The 22,830-nt window shown below is 37.2% G+C and overlaps 1 protein-coding gene across 1 annotated transcript in view; it reads left to right on the forward strand.

Moving 5' to 3' along the window:
• The window catches only part of RELN (reelin), a 549,751-nt gene that overhangs the window by 343,407 nt on the left and 183,514 nt on the right, over window positions 1–22,830 (forward strand). The window contains exons 13-18 of the mRNA XM_070369659.1: window positions 5,004–5,116; window positions 6,472–6,680; window positions 7,448–7,576; window positions 8,526–8,635; window positions 11,553–11,619; window positions 22,185–22,418. Coding sequence (XP_070225760.1) covers window positions 5,004–5,116; window positions 6,472–6,680; window positions 7,448–7,576; window positions 8,526–8,635; window positions 11,553–11,619; window positions 22,185–22,418 — 862 coding nt within the window. The remainder of the gene's footprint in view (window positions 1–5,003; window positions 5,117–6,471; window positions 6,681–7,447; window positions 7,577–8,525; window positions 8,636–11,552; window positions 11,620–22,184; window positions 22,419–22,830) is intronic.

Here is a 22,830-nt window from a genome sequence, read left to right on the forward strand (position 1 = left end):
CCAGGACAGGCGGAGAGCCCATCTGTGATTCCTCATGGTAATGTACCTGGGAAGCCAAAGTATATAGAGTTAAGAGAAATAGAGATGGCTCACTGACAGAGAACTGCTCTTTCGAGAAGTTAATCAGTAAACACATGGAATGGGGTCTGATCTTGAGGAGAAGGTAGAATCCAGCAAAGGTGTGTTTAGGTTAGGATAGGCTGGGATAGGCTAGGACAGGATGACAGCAGGATAGGTAGAATAAGACTGGATACTGCAGGAAATGACTTAAAGACTTGGGTGAAAGTGAAAGTGTTAGTCATTCAGTCGTGTCTGGCTCTTTGCAACCCCATGGACTGTAGCTCACCAGGCTCCTCTGCCCATGGGATTTTCCCAACAAGAATGCTGCAATGTGTTGCCATTCCCTTTCCCAGGGGATCTTCCCCCAGGTCATCCGCATTGCAGGTGGATCGTTTACCATCTGAACCACTAGAAAAGAATATGGGGAACGATTTAAGTTATGATAGATAGTTTATAAGTAACCCCTCACTAAGTACTGTGCCTTAGGAAAATCAGTAGCCAATTGTTAATCTAGAACAGATCACATTCCCTTCTTCTCAGACACTGCCTACGTGTCCTTCCTGATTTCATCCTTTGGCTCATATCAATCTGCTATGACTATTATTTCTGGAAAATTTGCTGAACTTTTTAAGTTTGGTTCACGGTCTGTTTCCTTTATTCACACACATTCACGGTCTGTTTCCTTTATTCACACATTCTCAAATTCATTGAGGACTAGTATCCAGCACTGTTCTTAGAGCCAGAATGCAGTGATCATGACAAAAGTAATCTAATATACATCATTCGTTTGGGGTTTTTAAATTTTCTTTATTATTTCTTCAATAAATATATACTAAGCATCTCCTATATATCCCACTCTCTTCTTCTACACTTGTATTTCTTTTCTCTGAGTTTTGGCTGCAGTTATGGCAACACAATACATTTGATTGCTAATTATCATTCTTTCACGTATGTTATTAGTTACTTGCCAAATTACAGACTTTTTGAGGTCAGGGCTCAATTGAACCTTTAGGTCCAATATCCTGCACACAGTAAATAACAAAACCACTTTCTTAATGTAAAAAAAATGTCTTAAAAAGCTGTTAATACCTAAAACAGGATTTAAAATATTTTAAAACTTAACTGTCCATCTAGTTTCTATTGAAATCTTCTGTACTTTAATTGCTGTACAAAACGCCTCTTGAGTCATACCTTTCCACAATACATCAAAGTGAATGAAGCTGAAGAAGAATCTGTATCTTTCTGAAGGAGCTGCTGTCACTGAAACTTCACAGAACTGATAAATTGCCCCCAGAGGGATCTTTCAGATAAAGTCTGTCATCGTTTTAAAGTCTTGGCTCCTTTTGGACTTTCTTCTTCTGTCATTCTGGGCTGGATGAAACTCCCACGTGGGTTTCTATTCTCTCTGAAAGGCAGATGCAGTTCACGAACTGTTCTTGAGAGAGCAGAGAGGGTTTACAGGGAACAAATTAATGAAATTAGAACTGATGGTTCAGTTCCTGTGTCTCTAGATGTGGTGCTTTAAACCCATAATGCCTGTGACCTTTCACCTTTTTTGTTCTTTTTGGTAAGTCTTTTATATTGGCTCAATAACCAGTTTTTAAAAAGATAATTTAGTTTTCATGTAGCTCTTTCCCCCTACCTCCCAAGACTACCCTGTAGAATGGCTTGGTTAACTGTATTTACTATAACCTTGAACTGTGCAGTGATATGCAAAAATGTAATATCAGATGTCAAAATCATGATCTTCTCTTTACAGGTTGTTGCCCTTGAACAATAAACATCTTTTAGAATGAGGTCTACATTATCACTATATCTGGCTTCTCTATTCTCAGTTCAGATTACTTAGCTCAGTAAATATTTGTTATATGGGAAGTTACATATGTCTAACAGATGTAACATGCCAAATTTAACAAATACCAATACCCAAGTTTCTTGTGTTATCATGTACTTTCTTATACTGGTCCTTGGGATTTTCCAGGCAAGAATACTGGAATGGGTTGTCATTTCCTTCTCCAGGGGATCTTCCCAGGGCTTGAACCCAGGGCTCCCACATTGCAGGCAGATTTTTTGCCATCTGAGCCACCAGGGAAGCCCCACACTTGCTTACACTTAAGTTACATATGTCTGACAGATGTAATGTGCCAGTTTTAACAAATACCAACACCCAAAGTACTTCTGTTATCATGTTCTTTCTTATACTGGTCAGGTTCTAACTTTCTTATTTAACATCACATTTCAGTAATTTCTACCCAAGATCAGATCCCAGTTATCCAGGTTGAGTTTAAATCAGACATTTGCCATAAATGACACTTTATTTATTTATACAGATGGTGAGTCTCATCCATTATTTATTGACTTTACTAGATTAACTCTTAAAGGGTAATCTTATTCTGGAGTTTTTGAGTTTGCTTTTTGTGTCACTGTAGACTATTAGGGCGGAGAAGGCAATGGCAACCCACTCCAGTACTCTTGCGTGGAAACTCCCATGGACAGAGGAGCCTGGTGGACTGCAGTCAATGGGGTCGTGAAGAGTCAGACATGACTGAGTGACTTCACTTTCAATTTTCACTTTCATGCATTGGAGAAGGAAATGACAACCTACTCCAGTGTTCTTGCCTGGAGAATCCCAGGGATGGGGGAGCCCGGTGGGGTGCCGTCTATGGGGTCGCACAGAGTCGGACACGACTGAAGCGACTTAGCAGCAGCAGCAGCAGCAGAGTATTAGGGACAAAAATTTCCTGTAGATAAAAATTAAGATTAATAGTGTTTGATTTAAGAACTGGAAGAGATTTTTCTCAAAAGGTAGTAATAATAAAATTAGAAATTAATATTATAAATTTTGGACCTTGGGGCTAGAATGTTTGCCAGGAAATCTGTGTCGCCACTCCTGCTATTATGTTTGGTGTTGTTATGAAGGATAATGGTGGGTGGGGAGAAGTTTCTAGTTAGACAAGTAATCCTTTAAAATCCAGGTTAGGTGATGATGGTTTAGTCGCTAAGTCTGACTCTTGCGGCCCCATGGACTGTAGCCTGCCAGGCTCCCCTGTCCATGGGATTCTCCAGGCAAGAATCCAGGGAAAGTAGGTGGTTTCAGAGTTCTTGATCTTCCATGGACTAAAAACTGCATGCCTTATAGTAAAAGGCAAGTTTCTTGCTTAATGGTTTTGCAAGAGCCATCAGTCACTGTGTAAAACAGCCAGAAAAAGGTACATTTCTAGAAACTAACTAGCATGAGCATCTCTTTGGACAAAATGGAACAAAAAAGAAAGGCTAAGAAGGGAGCAGAAAAAAGAATTCTGTATCTGTAAGAAGAAAAATATTACAAATTCAAATTAAGTATGAAAAGATCTCTACTGCTCATAGACAAAGGACAAAAGAAGTTTGACCACAATTGTATAAGATTGAAATAGGCCAGAGGGTAGGTATCACAACTGTCAAGAGATTAACACAAGAGGGTAAAGGAAAATATTTTACCCAAACCCCATCTCCCTCTCTGCAAGGTCTTCTCCACTGTGTTTGTGTCTTTTCCTCTTCTGTACCTTACAAGGACATTAGTCATTGAATTTCTGAGCCATCTAGATAATCCAGAATGATCTCATCTCAGTGGCACCCCACTCCAGTACTCTTGCCTGGAAAATCCCATGGGTGGAGGAGCCTGGTAGGCTGCAGTCCATGGGGTTGCTAAGAGTCGGACAGGACTTAGCGACTTCACTTTCACTTTTCACTTTCATGCATTGGAGAAGGAAATGGCAACCCTCTCCAGTGTTCTTGCCTGAAGAATCCCAGGGACGGGGAGCCTGGTGGGCTGCCGTCTGTGGGGTTGCACAGAGTCGAACACGACTGACGCGACTTAGCGGTAGCAGCAACAAGATCTTTATGTGAATTACCTCTGCAATGACACAGTTTCCAAATAAAGGCATTTTCACAGGTTCTAGGATGCTAGGACATAGACATATCTTTTTTAAAACCACCATTCAACCCACCACAGAAAATATCATTAAAAAATAAATAAATAAATAAAATCCAGGTTAAACAGACAGTTGATAGAAGCCGCAAGAATAAAGGTTATTGGCCCAATGCAATAGTGAAAGAAATAGAGGGTCAGAGTTTAAAACTTAATATCAACTCCTGGTTCTTCCACCAACTAGTTAAATGATCTTCAGTTTCTGGTACTTGCATGATTAATCCAGTTGCATCATCAGAATAATCTTAATCACCTCTCAAAGTCTAACTTTATATCATTTCATATGACTGTAAAGTAGTGCGATAGGGAATAAACTACTCTATATATCTTCAAACAATCAAATGAGGTACCAAAAGTAAAAATGTAAAATGAGTTGCATCTAAAATACAAATACCTAATATGTACTAAAATATTAAAGGTACTGCATGTAACCATTTAAGTAACACTACTTCAGTAATCCTTGATTCAGTGACTCACCACACTTTTTTAAAATCATAATCAATAGTTTCTGGACTTTGACCACAAAGACCTCAAATATAAAAAAGTAATGGTTTGGGGAGCACGGGAATACCTGTGGCGGATTCATTTCGATGGAGGGCAAAACTAATACAATACTGTAAAGTTTAAAAATAAAATTAAATTAAAAAAAAAAGTAATGGTTTATTAAAAAGCAGAGCACATTTATTTAGTAACAGTTAAAATATGGACCTGTAGTCACAGTTTGTTGCAGACTATTATTTGTGTAATAGTTTGGTAAATAGTTACTTTGGCCTTCAAAAATGTGAAGTCTTTGATCTTTAGCATGGCCTATCTGAACTATCTTCATAAATTATTTCTTTGGATCTGGTTACTTTGTTTAGGGTCATTCTTAAGTGACATCTGGGTTTAAAATTTTTTTTTTGTTCTAATATTTAACACTATATTTGATATGTTCATGGGTGCAAATTGATACTAACACTTAAAATTCTGTGTGCAGGAGGGATTTGTGATCCTGGAGACGCTCATGAAAATGATGTTGCCCTGTATGCGAAAACTGAAGGAAGAAAAGAACACATTACACTGGATACTCTTTCCTATTCCTCATACAAGGTACACATCCCAATCTGTGTGTCGGATGGCCCCACCCCAGTTCAAGTTAAAACCGTGAAGACTCTGCTAAATGCAGAGGATAAATCTCTCTTCTGGTAGTCCAGGAAGTTGCCACATTTCTTTAAAAGTGACATGGACATTATTTTAGCATTCACTTTTTTCCTGATATAAAGAAAAAGATGAAATTTTATCAGGAAGATTGAATTATAGCCCATCAGAGACAATAAGGTGGAGCCCAATGAGCTAACAATTATTCTTGTCCCTAAGAAAACTCTTAACAGTGACTCTACCTGTGAAGCCTTACAGACTTGCTATCTGGCATAGTGAGCATTAATCCAGCATTTGCAGTTTCCTAGGCAAAAGACATGGTAGAAGTATTTGCTAAATCACTTCAGTCGTGTCCGACTCCATGTGACCCTATGAACTGCAGCCTGCCAGGCTCCTCTGTCCATGGGGATTCTCCAGGCAAGAATACTGGAGTAGGTTGCCATGCCCTTCTCCAGGGTATCTTCCTGACCCAGAGATCAAACCCACGTCTCATATGCATTGGCAGGCAGGTTCTTTACCACTAGTGCCACCTGGGAAGACCCAGTAGAAGTATAGATTGTTACTACCTTTGCTTTTTTCTCTTTGCTAATTTGAGCCAGAGAGCCAGTACTTTAAAAAGCTTGAACAAAGCCAGCATCTAGCATCTCATAGTTTAAGTCAGGAAGACAGAAGATAAACATCAAGGCTAGATAGGTAACAACCAAAGAAAGTATCCAACATATCCCACATGCTAGGGTCACTCAAGTCATACTGTTTGGAATTTTATTAATGTACAGTTTTTTTTCAGCTATAACTAGGTAGGGTTATACTTGCACTGGTCAGCTGCATGCCTCAGACCAAATCAATTATGTAAATTATCATGGATTAACTCATTGGCTATGGGTGTTTCTGCTTAGAGTCCTATTTTTGGAATACCTGGTTTGGTAAAGAATTTATATTACTTGAATACATTTTAGAAGATTGATTAATGTCAAGTTGCCTTTGTCTAGTGCAAAGGTAGATAAAATGGATACATTAGCTTTGATAACTTTAAAGACCTTAAGGCAATTTATCTTCGGGTAGAGAGAGTCTGACCAGTCACACACTGAGTTTCGGGTGTCGGCAAAGGAGGAATTCTGAGTGATTAAAATGAGTGTTCCCTAAGGACAGCATCTTTGATGTGAAATAACAAATGGAATAAGCAGAATATTGCTTGGTGCTTAATAAATGGCAGCTGTATGCATAGTAATTGTAAGTTGAATCTTGAAGAATTCACACTGATTCCCACAAGGAAGATTATGAGTGATTTTGGTTTCCTTTGTTTGAAGGTTCCATCTTTGGTTTCTGTAGTCATCAATCCTGATCTTCAGACTCCTGCTACCAAATTTTGTCTCAGGCAAAAGAACCATCAAGGATATAATAGGAATGTCTGGGCTGTAGATTTTTTCCACGTCTTACCTGTTCTCCCTTCTACAATGTCTCACATGATACAGTTTTCTATTAATCTGGGATGTGGAACACAGCAGCCTGGGAACAGGTAGGAAGCTACATTCTGTGTGTGTGGACAAATTAACAATGAACACATGAACTTGGCTATTCAATCAGAGCAACTTCTTAGTAAGTTGTCAACTTAATTTTTAATTTTTAATAAAGTATCTATTAATAAAATACAAATTTCCCCCCAAGGGAAAAAGAAAATTTCTTTAAATAATACAGAGAGTATGATTAGATAGATTTTAAGTAGAAATGACTTTATTCTAAGAAGTTGATCTTAGGTGTCAAAGTGTTTGGATTAGCTCTGGTAGCCACCCATTCCAACAGATTGCAGAGAGAGAAGAAAAAACAAGTAACTGAAAAAATGTTTGACCCCATGTAGTTTAGTGGCCCCCTAATAATAGACACAGAAATCAACTAGCACTTCAAGAGCTATGAATTCTCAGTTTTACTTGCTGAAGTGTTGCTCTTCTCCTTCCTACGGATTTTGTCAGTCTCACGTTCACAGAATGAAGTAGCAGTGTGAGACATGGTAATTGCCTTGCCATCTATCAAATTCAGAAGCACAATCTCAAGTTACCATTTGCTGTCTTTAAAACATCGTTCATTTCTATTAGCAGTAATTTAACTGCTTGCACTTTGAAGGCTGGCCAGACTTCAGTGGAGGGGAAAACAATCACTTTAGAAACAGCATCTTAAATTTTTTTACACTAGTTCTACAGATGTTTAATATACTTCTCCAGAGATGAGTCATTTACTTTCATTTGTTATCTTTGCCCCGTTTTGTTATGCTTATTCTGGTGTGATCAGTATCAGCTTAGAGTTTTCTACCAACCATGGGCGTTCCTGGTCGCTACTCCACACTGAATGTTTGCCTGAGATCTGTGCCGGACCCCACCTCCCTCACAGCACGATCTACTCCTCTGAAAACTACAGTGGGTGAGTGAACTCTAACATAGCAAGAGATTTGAATCCGCGTTACAGACTCAAAATCAGTAAGTAAGCCTGAGATTAGTGTTTTTGGTATACTAGGTAAGGAAGCTGCCTTCTCCTTCTCATCTGATTTAGGAGTGATCTCATTTTTTAAAAAAGTAATTTTTGTAAATCTGATGCATGATCACAATTTGTAGAGAGTCATTCATTCTTTAGGTATTAAGCTTTTATATTTTGGATTGCATAAATTTAAACTCTATATAGTGACATCTGGTCATTGCCAAAAAGACTTAACTGCCAAAATAGTTACTAATGAAAAGATGCAGGATAGACAAGTGGAAGAAAGTTAAGCTTTGGGATTGAACCTGGGCTCAAATCGTGGTTCTGCCATCTACTTGTATAATGATGTTTACTCTCTCAAACTTTTCACCTCTTTCCATGTAAATTAAGGACAATGATATACCCCTGTAAGGACCGTTTAGAGAATTAAAGATGTCTATATAAAATACTTGCCACTTTACAGAATAATCACTAGATAAATAGTAAAAATGTTTCCAAGAATACAAGATTAAGTTAAAAATTATTTTCCTTTCTAGCCTGTGTTTAAATACACATATAACTAGAGAATAGCAAAAAATAAGAAGTAATCAGTGCTAATCAGCACCCTAGCTCATCACAGATTATCGTAGAATAATATCTAAGGTCTGAGTATTGATGTAAAATTTCCTTTTAAAAAGTCTGAAAAAAATCAATGGCTATAAGATACTCTTAATTTGCTATGGATGTTTCTAGAAGTTACATATTTGTTTTAAAATTATAAACAGACTCCACATGTGAATTTAAAGAGTTTATTACCAGCCATCTCAAGTATAGAGAGACTAGAACATCAAAAGCATGTAAAATAGATTCAAAAGGTGTGATCTGGATATGATGTTTTGTGCTAACTTTCTTGCAGGTGGAACCGAATAACAATTCCCCTTCCTAATGCAGCACTAACCCGGGACACCAGAATTCGCTGGAGACAAACGGGACCAATCCTTGGAAATATGTGGGCAATTGATAATGGTTAGTTTTTGCCTGTTGTAATCACATGCCATTGAAGTAGACTCTTTCCGCGCTTTTGTTCATCTGCACATACTTAATCACATTTCTAAGTCATGGTCTTGCAATTCATTAAAGGCCCTTTCTTCCCTTTCTCCTTTGCATTCCGTTAGAAGCCCAGAGATGCACAATCAGAAAAATAAAGATAGTGGAGTCAGCAATATTAGATGCTAGTACGCTTCAACATACATTCTTTTAAAATGCATAAAGCTCTGAAACTCAGATTCGCAGTTGATGACAGGGGATAGCCTAACATTTCTTTTGAATGTTATATACAAAATTAACATAAATACCATACTGCATGTATTAACATGACTCATTCTGCTCTTAGTAACTACCATGACATCTGGAATGATTCTTTTTTAGATGCAGACACCACACATCAGGAAACATCATCTCTAAAATGAAACTTCTGTGTTTTACCTCCTTTTCAGAAAATAGCATAAAGGGAAATTTTAGAAATACATAAAATATCCTGTTACCTTTAATTTTTAAATGAATTGTTGATAAATTGTTGCATAACATTAAAGCCAGTATCACTCATGTTGAGTACTCACGAGAGAAGATATTTAATCTGTTGGAGTCCATGACTGTAAATTTCCTGTTTTTTTTAATTAATAGCCAGCTCATTTAACAATTCTCACTTCAGGCAGATTCAGACATTTCCTGTTTTTAAAGAGTATATAAACTTGACTGAATGGGTTATACTGCAAGAAAGTAAAAGGGAGGGAAGAAATGACAAAATATCAATACTTAAGTTAGTTTAAGATAGCCACTGACTTATGTTAACTTTATAAAGTGGGAAAACCTTTCACTATTGTAAAATGCTAAATTTCCATCTCTTAACATTTTTTTCTGAATAATTTAAAAATTAATGCACAATTCAAGAAGTTTCAATTCTTGAAACTCAGGAATGACTTCAGGCAAAATAATTTGCTGTTTGTTGTTGTTTAGTCAGAGTTGTGTCTGACTCTTTGTGACCTCATGATTTGTAGCACACCAGGTTTCCATGCCCTTCACTGTCTCCTGGAGTTTGCTTAAATTTATGTCCATTGAGTCAGCAATGCAGTCTAATCATCTTGGTAAATTTTTTAAACAATGTATGTTAAAAGAAGACCAATAATAGACTCAGATTTCAAAGACCATATGAGCCACATGGGTACAAACATAAAGAGACAAACACACTGTATTTGCAAAAACGTCTGAAGATGAATTTTTTATGAAATTTCTCCACTGGTAGACTATTTTCCATAGAACTTGAATTACCAGTTATAGAACTTGAATTACCAGCTCTAGGGAATGAGTATATGCCTCTGGATTGTGGGCTATGGATGACATTTTCCTGCTGTCATACTTTTCAATGGTCTTAGAATGAGCTTAGATTACTTTAGATTATCAAAAAAGTAAAGTGCAAGATGAAGAACATATAAGCCTATGAAAAGAATATTTAAATTTCCTTAAGACGTACAGTATGAGTTTAAATCAGAAAGTGTTTGCTACAGGTCATGAATTCCCAACATCATGCTTTGAGTAGAATGAGAAAAGATAAAAATACATGGAATAGGCATGTTTAGCACTGTCTGTCAAATGTAGAACTAGCCACAGAATCTCTTAAATTCTGATATTTTATATGTGAGGCTTTTGCAGAAGCAGAACCTGCTTTCTGGCTTCTTCAAAAGGCAAGAGGAATACACACATATCTTCTCAAGGGAAATTTGTGTCTACTTGCCAAAGAATACCCCCCAAATCTCTCCCATTTCACTATGGAATTTCAGAATTACATCAAAGAAAACAAATAGAAAAAAACAGATCAATATTGAAAATTCTTAGTAAAATGAAAGATCCTAGAGCAAAGTATGTTTGTCACCACTTTTTAATTTGTTTAGCTTGATTACATTAGTGAAAATAGTGAAGAAAATGGATTTATCTTTTCAACACTCTTCGAAAAACAGAGCCTTTAAATTTATTCTACTGTGAGTCCTAATGATTTCATAATTAGCAGGGAAAGATGATAACAAAATTCTTAAAGAAGAAAATGATAATGAATAGTAACTTTGCTTATGCCTGAAATCGAATACAGGAGAGCTCAATAACCATTGGATCTCTGATTCCACAGTAGCTTTGTTCCACTTTTACACTATTTAGTGTGTTACTGATTGTACTGATTATCAAAAGCTTAACATCTTTAAATGTATTTGAGTCTGAGTATCTCAAACCTACCATTCAACAATCAGTGCCCCTTTTCTCATCATTCCCACGGTTAGAATTTAGGTTTGTAATATCATTATCAGTCAAACCTACCATTTTTAAAAAGCTCTACAAGTATAGAGAAGACTTTATGCTCAACCACAGATATTAAGTCTGCACTTGAGGAAGGATAGATTAATATTTAGAAGTACATGTAATAGTCATCTGCAGTGATATAGATTTTCCTCAGATGAAAATGAAATGATATTTTTAAATTAAATTATAATCTGTCCACTTTGTGATATATCAAATTGATCTTTTGTAAATTCTTAATTTCCACCCAAAGAATATCAACTTGGGAGAAAGTTCAAGACAGAAGCACTAATATTCTGCCTGAAACCATTTTAGATGAAGAGACTGCATTAAGAACCCAAATTACTATGTTCCTACTTTCTGTGCTATGACAGATTAAAATTTTGAAAGGATTATTTAAGTTAAAACCATTCTGGGATTTGTAGTACACACTTACCTTGTCACACAGCACTCTGTATGTCAACTGGAGTCCTATGCACAACATACATGCAAGAAAGAGATTTCATGGCTATTGCTCCACAAAATTGTTTCACATGCTGGTGGTGGTCTTGGCCTTTCCTGTGATTTTGCCATCTTTCACATGCTCTCTTTTGCCCTGCAGTTTATATTGGTCCATCATGTCTCAAATTCTGTTCTGGCAGAGGACAGTGCACTCGACATGGTTGCAAGTAAGCATTTTTAAGTAATATTTATACTTCTCTTTTTTGATATACTGAAACCACAGGTGATATTAATTTGTTTTATAATTAATTAGTTTCCTTTTTAGGCTTTTGAGGTTTTTCAAGACCAAAAGTAGCATGCTCCAGATGGAATTTCAGCGTAATAGATTATTGAATATATTTTGTAAGTGGAAGTTGCTTAATAAATAATTTTTCTATCGGGCTAAATTGTGAGCAAATGTAGCGTATTTCATGTAAATTTGTGAACAAATTTGAATTCTTCATATCTTGATGGCTGCCTTGTATGTCTTTAGTTTCTTCAATATGATATTTCTCCATAAATTTGTTCTAGTGTTCATGAATTATATTTGAATTTCTGGCATGCTTTGTAAATGAATTATAAAAATCAACGATGATCCATAAACCTGATGTGAAAGGAAACTGAAGCAGGCCAAATTAACAGAATTGATAAGAAAATCCATCATCTTTAAGTGCTATTTCAAATCTTCCTTACTTTTGAGAATCTTTTAGGTCTTCAAATGATATAGAAAGAATTTCACATAATAATGATATTGAATATGAAGTATGAAATTACACATAAACAGTGTAATACCTTACCCCCCACCAGACCATTCTGTTATATTCATAGCAAAATGATAGTCATATTTATTATATCATTCCTCTATAATATTTAATTATAAAATATCCTGAGAATCCCTGAAACTACAGTCTTTGTTATATAGATACATTTTCAACAATGGATCATCTAGTCTGTCTCTTCTTGTCCTCCAAATTAAAAAGTCACTAATTAATTGCTTAATGGAAAAATCATAAAAGGGTTTTGAACCTGATCATTTGTAAATTATCTTTATAAGGCAAAATACTGGTCACCACTGAGATCAGAGTGTCAGGTTAGCTTTGTTTTTTATTTGAAGTATACTTGCTTTACAATACTGTGTTAGTGTCAGGTGAATAGCATAATGATTCATTACTTTTGCAGATTAGATTGGTACAAACATAATTGCGATTTTAGACAGTGAATTTTAAATCATTATAACTAGGCTCAAACACATCTTTATTAATCAAAACAGAAACAATTACAGTCAACACATTTTTGCCATTGAGAAATAAATTTGTTTATTCCTTTAACATAAAAATCTATGCTTCAGGATTCTACAAAGTCTTGGAGAGCTTTTTATGCCTCCTGCTGGTTGTGGAAGCATTTTCCCTGCAAAAAGTTGTCAAGATGTTTGAAGTAGTAATCAGTTGGCGAGAGGTCAGGTGAATATGCCAGATGAGGCAAAACTTCCTAGCCCAATTCATTCAAATTTTTTTTTTCCATAAAGAATATGCTTTATTTAGCTTTCAATACTCTTCAGTTCAGTTCAGTTCATTCAACTTTTGAAGTGTTGGTTGTTCTATGTGCAGTCAGGCATTGTCTTGGAAAAGAATTAGGCCCTTTCTGTTGACCAATGACAGCTGCAGGCATTGCAGGGTTTGGTGCATCTCATCAGTTTTCTGAGCATACTTCTCAGATATAATGGTTTTGCTGGGATTCAGAAAGCTGTAGTGGATCAGACTGGCAGCAGACCACCAAACAGTGACCATGACCTTTTTTTGGAGCAAGTTTGGCTTTGGGAAGTATTTTGAAGCTTCTTCTCAATTCAGCCTCTGAACTGGTTGTCACTGATTGTTGTATGAAATCCACTTTTCATTGTACATCACGATCCTATCAAGAAATGGTTCATTGTTGTGTAGAAAAAGAGAAGACAACACTTCAAAACAACAATATTTTTATTTTTAGTTTAGCTTATAAGTCACCCAGTTATTGAGCTTTCACCTTTCCAATATGCCTCAAATGTAGAATGACCATAGAATAATTGACATTGAGTTCTTGGGCAACTTCTTGTGTAGTTGTAAGAGGATCAGCTTCAGTGATGCTCTCAGTTGGTCGTTAACTTCTGACGGCTGGCCACTACTCTTTTCATCATGTCTTCTTTGCAAAACATCTTGAACCACCACTGCACTGTACTTTCGTTAACACTTCCTGGGCCCAATGCGTTGTTGATGTTACAGGTTGTCTCTGCTGCTTTATGACCCAGTTTGAACTCGAATAAGAAAATCACTCAAATTTGCTTTTTGTCTAACATCATTTTCATAGTCAAAAATACAAAGCAAGTAATAAGTCATTAGCAAAAAAAATAAAGCAAGAAATGCACATTAAAATGATGTATAACCACATTTATTTAAGAGTGTATTCCAATATCAATCAGCAAAGTTCAACAATGCAAAACCACAATTACTATTGCACCAACCTAATATATTGCATTATAGGTTATTACAAAGTAATGAGTATAGTTTTCTGTGCTGTACAGTAAATTTTTGTTGCTTATCTGTTGTATATATAGTTTATATCTATTAATCTGACACCCCTAGTTTGTCCCTCCTCTTTTCCCTCTCCCCTTCAGTAACCACAAGTTTATTTTCTATGTCTGTGAATCCATTTCTGTTCTGCTATATATATTGATTTGTATTATTTTTTAGATTCCACGTACAAGTGATATCATACAGTATTTATTTTCTCTTTCTGACTTATGTCAAAAAGCATAATATTCTCTAGGTCCAGCCACGTTGCCACAAATGACAATATTTTATTCTTCCTTATGGCTGAGTAAGTTTCCATTACTCAGATGTGATTATACATATATATCATGTCTTCTTAAGTAAATCGTCTGTTAATGGGCACTTGAGTTGCTTCCATATCTTAGCTAATTATAAAAGTACTGCTGAAAACATTGGAGTGCACATATTTTTTCAAATTAGAGTTTTTGTTTTTTTCTAGATATATACTCAGGAGTGAAGTTGCTGAATCATATGGTAATTCTATTTTTAGTTTTTTAAGGAACTTCCATACTCTTTTCCAAGTAGCTGTATCAATTAGCATTTCCACCAAAAGTGTACAAGATTCCCTTATTTCCACATCCTCTCCAGAATTATGTACTTATTGCCATTTTATTTCTTGTTTTCCAGTTGTTTTTGTAGTTCTTTTTTCTTTTTGTTTTGCCCTTTGTAGTTTGATCATTTTCTTTTATAGTTTACTTCAGTTTCTTTCTTTTTGAATTTTGTGCATTTTTTGTATATTTTTTCATTTGTGATTACCATGGGTTTCCCTGGTGGTTCAGTCAGTAAAGAATATGCCTGCAGTGCAGGAGACCTGGGTTTGATTCCTGGGTCAGGAAGATCCCCTGGAGAAGGAAATGGCAACCCACTCCAGTGTTCTTGCCTGGAAAATCCTATGGACAGAGGAGCTTGGCTGGCTACAGCCCATGGGTTCACAAGAGTCAGACATGACTTAGCGACTAAACCACAGCATGGGTTCATATATATTGACCCATAGCTATATCTACTTGTTTAAACTGATAAAACTTATAGGCATTTAAGTTCAAATACATTGTAAAAGATCTACATTTTTACTCCCCTCCCGTACGTGTTATGTTTTTTATGCCATTTTTTTTTTTTTTACATTTTCATGCTTATCCCTTTACTCTTTATTGTAGTTATGGTTGCTTTTATAATTTTTTGTTGTTTTTTTAATCTATTTCCTATCTTATTTAAGTGATCTTCAGTCCTCACTATATAGTTCCTTTCTTATTGATTCTTGCTTCTTTTCCATTTAGAGAAGACCCTTCAACATTTATTTTAGGATACGTTTAGTATTGTTGAATTATTTTAGTTTTTGCTTCTCTGAGAAATTCTTTATCTTTTCTTCTGTTCAAAATTATAATATTGCCAGGTAGAGTGTTCTAGGTGACAGATTTTTCCCTTTCAAGACTTCATATATCATACCACTCCCTTCTGACATGAAAAGTTTCTGCAGAGAAATCAGTTAATAGCCTTATGGGTTTTCCCTCATGTATGACTCTGTTTTTCTCTTGCTGCCTTTAGAATTCTTTCTTTATATTTAAATTTTGCCTTTTTAAATTATATGTCTTAGTGTGGTTCTGTTTGGGTTCATCTTATTTAGGACCCTCTGTGCTTCCTGCCAGAGAAGGCGATGACACCCCACTCCAGTACTCTTGCCTGGAAAATCCCATGGACAGAGGAGCCTGGTAGGCTGCAGTCCATGGGGTTGCGAAGAGTTGGACATGACTGAGTGGCTTCACTTTCACTTTTCACTTTCACTTTTCACTTTCATGCATTGGAGAAGGAAATGGCAACCCACTCCAGTGTTCTTGCCTGGAGAATCCCAGGGACGGCGGAGCCTGGTGGGCTGCCGTCTGTGGGGTCGCACAGAGTCGGACACGACTGAAATGACTTAGCAGCAGCAGCAGTGCTTCCTGCACCTGGATAATTTTCCTTCCTGTCTCCTTCTTGGCTTTGGACAGTTTTCAGCCATAATTTCTTCAAAAACATTTTTGATCCTCTTCTTTCCCTCTTCTCCTTCTGGAACCCCTATCATACAGTAGGAATGTTTTGTATTATTCCATAGATCTTATATGTTGGTTTCATTTTTTCATTTGTTTTTCTGTCTGCTGTTCTGATTGGGTAATTTCCATTATTCTATTTATACATTCTTCTGTATCATTTACTTGATTATTCATTGCTTCTATAAGGTTTTTTATCTCAGAAACTGAATTATCTATTTTTGATTGGGTCATCTCTATAGTTTCTCATTACATGTTAAAATGATCTGCATTTATATTGCTAGTCTTCCTTAATTTAGTTGGCATTTTTATTACCAACTCTGTCTCAGTGTCTTTTAGACTCCGTTTCATTGTTTAATTTTTCAGGGGTTTTCTCTTGCTCTTTCAATTGGGAGTAGTTACTCTGTGTTTCATTTTACTTAACTTTCATTGTCTTTATGAATTTAGATGAAATAGTTATCTACTGTGGCCCTGAAAGGGTGTTTTTATGTGAGCGCATCAGTATCTTTAGCATGAGACTGAATTTTATTTGTATGCCAGCCACATCTTTCCTCAGGATATGCTGGCCTCTATCACCTTGATAGGGGGTGTGGTTGATGTTGGAAGAGCTAGAGCCTGTGCAGGGTGTGACATGGAACTCCTCTCTGCTCTGTAACTGTTGGAGTTCTGTCAACGGCTTGGGTCTGCTTTCCAGTTGCTGTAGGGGAAAAGCTGAAGGTTGGGCTCTAGCTGGCTCAGTTCCCTTTCAGTTCAGTTCAGTCACTCAGTCGTGTCGGACTCTTTGTGACCCCATGAATCGCAGCACACCAGGCCTCCCTGTCCATCACTAACTCCCGGAGTTCACCCAGACTCACGTCCATCGAGTCAGCGATGCCATCCAGCCATCTCATCCTCTGTCGTCCCCTTCTCCTCCTGCCCCCAATCCCTCCCAGCATCAGAGTCTTTTCCAATGAGTCAACTCTTCGCATGAGGTGGCCAAAGTACTGGAGTTTCAGCTTTAGCATCATTCCTTCCTAAGAAATCCCAGGGCTGATCTCCTTCAGAATGGACTGGTTGGATCTCCTTGCAGTCCAAGGGACTCTCAAGAGTCTTCTCCAACACCACAGTTCAAAAGCATCAATTCTTCGGTGCTCAGCCGTCTTCACAGTCCAACTCTCACATCCATACATGACCACAGGAAAAACCATAACCTTGACTAGACAGACCTTTGTTGGAAAAGTAATGTCTCTGCTTTTGCATATGCTGTCTAGGTTGGTCATAACTTTCCTCGCAAGGAGTAAGCATCTTTTAATTTCATGGCTGCAGTCACCATCTGCAGTGATTTTGGAGCCCAGAAAAATAAAGTCTGACACTGTTCCCACTGTTTCCCCATCTATTTCCCATGATATGATGGGACCGGATGCCATGGTCTTTGTTTTCTGAATGTTGAGCTTTAAGCCAACTTTTTCACTCTCCACTTTCACTTTCATCAAGAGGCTTTTGGATTCCTCTTCACTTTCTGCCGTAAGGGTGGTGTCATCTGCATATCTGAGGTTATTGATATTTCTCCCAGCAATCTTGATTCCAGCTTGTGCTTCTTCCAGTCCAACGTTTCTCATGATGTACTCTGCATATAAGTTAAATAAGCAGGGTGACAATATACAGCCTTGAGTTCCCTTTAAGTATGTGTTATTCTTTCTCCTGACACTGAGGCCTTTGGCCCAAAGGAGAGTGCTGAAGTAAGTAAGGCTCTTGTGCTTACAAAAGTCTGATGTGCTGCCTGTGTTGGTATCTGCACCTCTACTCAGGCACAGCCCAAGTTTGCATCCTTTTCTCTGTTTTCATTTCCTAGATCTAGTGCAAGGTTGTGGCTTGGAGTTGGCAGAGCCAGAGCATTTGCTCAGCTGGGACAGGGGGTCAGAGCTTGTGGTTTCAGAAATTGAAGCGGTTGAACTGCCATCAGAGGTCTGGGCTGCTTCTGGGGTGCCGTTTAAGTGCCAACAATGACTGCTGCCACCCCAGCTGGACCATACCCCAGACCCCCAAGCCTTTTCTTTGTCCCTAGATCTAGTCTTCCCCCAGGACCTGTCTGCTGGAGATCTAGCACCAATCTGTGGCATGGAATGGGTGGGGCTGCAACATTCTTTTGGCTGGGAGCCAGTTGCAGGGGCTCCAGTAGCTGCTCTGCCATCAGAGGTCTGTGCTGCTTCCATGATGCTACCAGAACAAGTGGACTGCCCCACCCAAACCACATCCCAGACTGCAGGGCTGCTCCTATGTCCCTATATCGAGTTTTCTCCCAGGACCTGTCAGCTCTAGATGCCATGCCAAGCTGTGTTGCAGAGTGAACAGGGCTGGGTATTCACCCAGCTTGGACTGGGGAGCACAGTGAGGTGGCAGCTGCTAGTCCAGAGCTCTCTCTGCCCTATCTGTTGGCAAGCCAGCACCCTCCTACTCCTGGCGAGTGGCGTCTAGGCTTCTGTAGCCCTTCTGTCTGTCCCAGCCATTCTCCCAGCACCCAAGGGGACCCCTCCTAGAGGCACAGGACCCAACTGATGCCTAATTTTTTCCCATCCTACCTGGTTACATGACCACCTTTCTTACAGCTTTGATTGTGTGGGAGTTCTGCCAGTTTCCACTTGGTTTTACATGAGAATTGTTTCACATATAGATGTACTTTTAATGTGTTCATAGGGTAGGGGTAAGTTCTACATCCACTTACTCTGTCACATTGAGTCTCGGGTTAACTTTTTTCACTGTATTTCAATGAATTTAATTAACAGAGACACCATTCTGCATAATGGAAATGTTTGTAGTGGAAATATATGTAAAGAATAGAAAAGTTCCCATTTTATCTCAAAACAGAATAAGCATCTCGGCCTTTTTTAAATAAAACTACCAGCTCCTGCCCAGAAACACCGACTCATTAGGACTATGAAACATCAACTGGTATTTTCCTCGAGTTTATCCTTACTCATTATCCGTAGGCAGATCATCCTCTTCTTTAGTGCATTTCAAATAAAATTAACACAGAGAAGCTTACATTTTTGTAATTTCTAAAGTTGTCCTGAAAAATTTTGAAAGCAAATTATCTAAAATGACAGCTGCTTTTATTAATGAAAATAGAAAGTGCTATTTCTGAAATACCTATCTATAATTACAATGGTTACACTTTGTACCTCATTATTTTGTGTACAGTATCTCTGTTAGCATTAAAGAACTTTGTTAAGGCAGCCATCTGTGTCACCCATGATGGATGCAAACAGAAATCTGAATGGCAGATGCCTTTTGAGCATCTTTTTTTTAGACACTATATATTATCCTGAATAATTGTAGCCTTTTCTTCCTGCTGAGGTCTTGCGAAATTTTTTCACTGGTTGGAACTTTAGTTTTGTCCCTGTTCCTGGCAATGTTTCTTGTGACATTCATTGGCTTTCTTCATTTGTGACTGGACTAAATGTTTGGCCACTACCTCCTTTTCCAGCAATGTATGCCTTTCAATTTTAGGCAGAATTCTACAGAAAAGTAATTCACATTCAATACCATTTATGTCCTTTAAACAGATCCTTGAATTTGGGCCTCTGCAGATGTTCCTCTCCCCACTCTTCTCCCTTAGTCACTACTGTTATTTGCTACCAGGATTCCACCTCTCCTGCTTTCTAACACTTCCTTGGCTGTGTATAATCCCCAGACCTGTTTTTTTTTTTTTTTTTAAACAATCAAGTCAATATATTTTTAATGACAAAATGGTTAGTGTTAACCCTATGTAACATGTGATCAGAAGTAGCTAAAGACCACGGGGTGGTAACTATCAGAAGTAATACTGGACAGAGGATTACTTACAAAAAGATCAATTTTCAATAGAAAAACTGATCATTTCCCTTGGGAAATATATTTAGTATTTTATTATTAAGCAACTGGGGCAAAAAGGCCTGGTTTTCTAAACTGACAACTTTTTATCCTGATAAGCTTATTTCTGTTAGAGATGCTAATGAGGACAAAGAGTATTAGACACCTTCCTACACAGAGGTCATCTGTGTATCTTAAGGGGCGGGCTTCTTCCCCTGACATTCAAGGTGACGGTGATGCCACATTTAAGGGTGCATAGATGAACCAATAAGGAACATATTTGGAGTTTGAAGAGCCTCTGGATGTTCCTGAAATCCTCAGTGTGTGCCAACCTACTATTCTGCTGCAAAACAAAGGCTACAAAGGTATTATATATTTGAGTGAACTCCTATCAGCATTCTATCCCAATTATGCAACTTTTGATTAAAGTACACTTTCAAGATGGGAAGTGACTCCAAAGTGAGTCTTCTCTAAATGATCACCAGTTTCCCCCAATCACTAGACTGAAGAAGATGCATTTAATATACAGATATACATTTGCCCTGAAAAGCAGTCTGGCAATAGATAATCTTACTGGGGAGCATTAATTCCAATTTGTGACCATGGTAAACCATATTGTTTTCCAATGTTAAAAATGTGTCCTCTTTAGCTGACTTTTTATCCTTTTTAGAAACTGCTTGGCTATTCAGAGTTGGACTAAGTCAAAGGGATAACCTGAGAAAGAAGTGAACTGTTTGAGGCATATTTACCTGCTCTGTAAATATTGGTCTTCTTTTCCACTCCCATCCCTAATGCCAAGACAACGTTAGCTGTGTGCTACAATAGTTCTTGGCCTTTTAGGATGCAGCCTTTTTGATGAAATGATGATAACTTAAACCTCCCAAGGAATATCCAATACATATAAAATTTTGCATTTGATTTCAGGACATTCACATACTCCAGGGACCCTCTGTGAGGCTGGCATAGATCTCAGTTTCTGCATTTGTGCTAATGAAGTAGTCTGTAAGTGTTGCTATAATATCACCTTGTTGGTGCACTTGCTTTATAAAAGACGTGTTCCACAGACTCACAGACATAGAAAACAAACTAATGGTTACCAAACAGGAAAAGCAGTGGAGCAGGGACAAATTAAGAGTTTGGAACTAGCAGATACACCCTATGTATACAAAATAGATAGGCAACAAGGACCTACTGTATAGCACAGACAACTGTATTCAATATCCTGTAATAAACCATAATGTAAAATAATTTGAAAAGCAATATATATATCTGAATCACTTTTCTGCACACCAAAAACAAACCCAACCTTATAAATCAAATATACTTCAATTAAAATTTCAATAAATAAATAAAAATAAAAGGCTTGTTCCAGGTTTTAGAAATTTTTGAATGCTTAGAAACCTGCCACCCACCCAAAAAGATACCAATTTAATTTTATAATGGGTAATGTAGTAATTATTGTGAGAAGGAAATAGTGCTGTACAAATAAAGAGTTTGAAACTGATTCCTGATGAGCAAACTCCTTAAAATATAAGTTTCTGATATTCAGTTATTAAGTCATCTGTGATGAGTTCTGTCACTAACAGAAGACTCAGGTAACTCTGTCTATATTCTAGTCAGCTCACATACATACAGTACATCCTTATTTGACAGCGGGCAGGCTGTTGTGTAGTGTGTGTGAAGGGGGAATTTGCTTTTTCTCGAAGCACTGCTAATGTGGGATTCCACTGAGAGACAACACAGTTCTGCTAAGGACATCTATCTAGGTCAAGGGTGTATGCATTCCCTTTATAATGCCAATTCAGTTTGAAATAAAAATAGATTTATTTTCCAGTCTTTTCTGAATATTTCCAATAATTACTGTAAAAAACATAGCATGTATTTTTATATTTGTTTCTAAAGGAAATTTATTCTAGATATCCTATAGAAGTATTTTGCCTACATTGTTTCTTTTGTAAATTTAATGAACATCATTGTGAATAAAATTGCATACACATAATATAACTTTTACAAAGATTTTAAATTGGAAATATGCACAAATATAGATACATTTGCAGGTAAATTATTGGCATTGGTTGAGGGCAAGTGCTAAATAAATGTTTTAATCATAATTTTTTTTTACAGCAGGACTGTATTCTTTTAGAGTGTTTACAGTAACTTCTCCCAAATCAAGCCTTCAAATTCAGTATTCTCCAAAAACAAATAAGCCTTCCTCACCATTCATTCAAATACTGGCTTCTGGACTTCCTCATCCCTAAAGTAAATAAAGAAATCTCTGAAAGGACTAACGTTTAGGATTTAATTTCATTGTCTGTCTTTCAGATGTGACCCTGGATTTTCTGGGCCAGCTTGTGAGATGGCATCCCAGACATTCCCAATGTTTATTTCTGAAAGCTTTGGCAGTTCCAGGCTCTCGTCTTACCATAATTTTTACTCTATCCGTGGTGCTGAAGTCAGCTTTGGCTGTGGTGTCTTGGCCAGTGGTAAGGCCCTGGTTTTCAACAAAGATGGGAGGCGTCAGTTAATCACATCTTTCCTTGACAGCTCACAATCCAGGTGAGTTAAAGCAGAATGAAATACATACAGAAATAAGATAGCAAACATTGAATTCATATCTATTAATTTTCTTTTTTTTCCTTTGTTACTAATATATATATATATCTTCTGATTTTCAGTCAAGATGAGAGGAAGCTTATAGTTTATATAGGGTTAATTTGCCCTAGTTTTTAATAAATTAAAAGGCTCATTATGATTTTAAGATACTAATGACTGACTAGATTTTTTTAAAAATATGAAATGTTAGCATCAAAACTGTTCTTAAGCCAAGGGCTAGTTAATTATTTATGTAGTTTTATTTATTTGGCAGCTTGCAGAGGCTGATTAGATTTACCCTACATCTTCCCTTCCCCCAGTGCTTAATAAATAATGTAGCAAGAGAATGATTGACATTTTAAGTGTATGTACACAA

The sequence above is a fragment of the Bos mutus genome, chromosome 4 (assembly GCF_027580195.1).
Source record: "Bos mutus isolate GX-2022 chromosome 4, NWIPB_WYAK_1.1, whole genome shotgun sequence".
NCBI lineage: Eukaryota > Metazoa > Chordata > Mammalia > Artiodactyla > Bovidae > Bos > Bos mutus.